This window comes from Colobus angolensis, unplaced genomic scaffold (genome assembly GCF_000951035.1).
Source record: "Colobus angolensis palliatus isolate OR3802 unplaced genomic scaffold, Cang.pa_1.0 Scaffold2, whole genome shotgun sequence".
Lineage (NCBI taxonomy): Eukaryota > Metazoa > Chordata > Mammalia > Primates > Cercopithecidae > Colobus > Colobus angolensis.
The window spans coordinates 8,848,723-8,849,325 of NW_012115154.1; the positions used below are offsets into that span (position 1 = coordinate 8,848,723).

Sequence of the window (603 nt, forward strand, 5' to 3'; positions counted from 1 at the left end):
GACAGGGTCTTGCTCTGTCACCCAGGCTGGAGTGCAATGGCATGATCTTGGCTCACTGCGACCTCCACCTCCCGGGTTCAAGTGATTCTCCTGCCTCAACCTCCCGATAACTGGAACTACAGGCATGCACCACCATGCCTGGCTAATTTTTTTTGTATTTTTAGTAGAGATGGGCTTTCACCATGCTGGTCAGGCTCGTCTTGAACTCCTGACCTCAAGTGATCCGCCCGCCTCAGACTCCCAAAGTGCTGGGATTACAGGCGTGAGCCACCCCACCACTGCACCAGGCCTATCAACTCTCATTTCCTGAACCAATAGTGAGAGAATAGAGGGGTGATGAGGAGAGGAGTGAAGGAATGGGAAGGGAAGTAGGTAGAGAATAAAATGAGAGAAGGCCCAAGACATGGGGGGATTCCCTGGACCCCTCTAGAGCCCTCCCGTTCCTTCCCTTCCTCTTTCTCTGAGGTCCAAGTTCTCACCTTTGAAAAGAGGCTGAAGCATCCGAGGCGGCTCACAATGCAGTAAACTTCAGGAAGGCGCTTCCCTTTGCCTCCAGGCTTTTTGGAGAGAAACACAAGGGAATTATGAGTGTTGACAACCTCA

The 603-nt window shown here is 52.1% G+C and overlaps 1 protein-coding gene across 1 annotated transcript in view; it reads right to left on the reverse strand.

Annotated features, from left to right (window-relative positions):
- The window catches only part of DENND2A (DENN/MADD domain containing 2A), a 116,275-nt gene that overhangs the window by 57,097 nt on the left and 58,575 nt on the right, over positions 1 to 603 (reverse strand). The window contains exon 11 of the mRNA XM_011941289.1: positions 480 to 557. Within this exon, the coding sequence (XP_011796679.1) occupies positions 480 to 557 (78 nt within the window). The remainder of the gene's footprint in view (positions 1 to 479; positions 558 to 603) is intronic.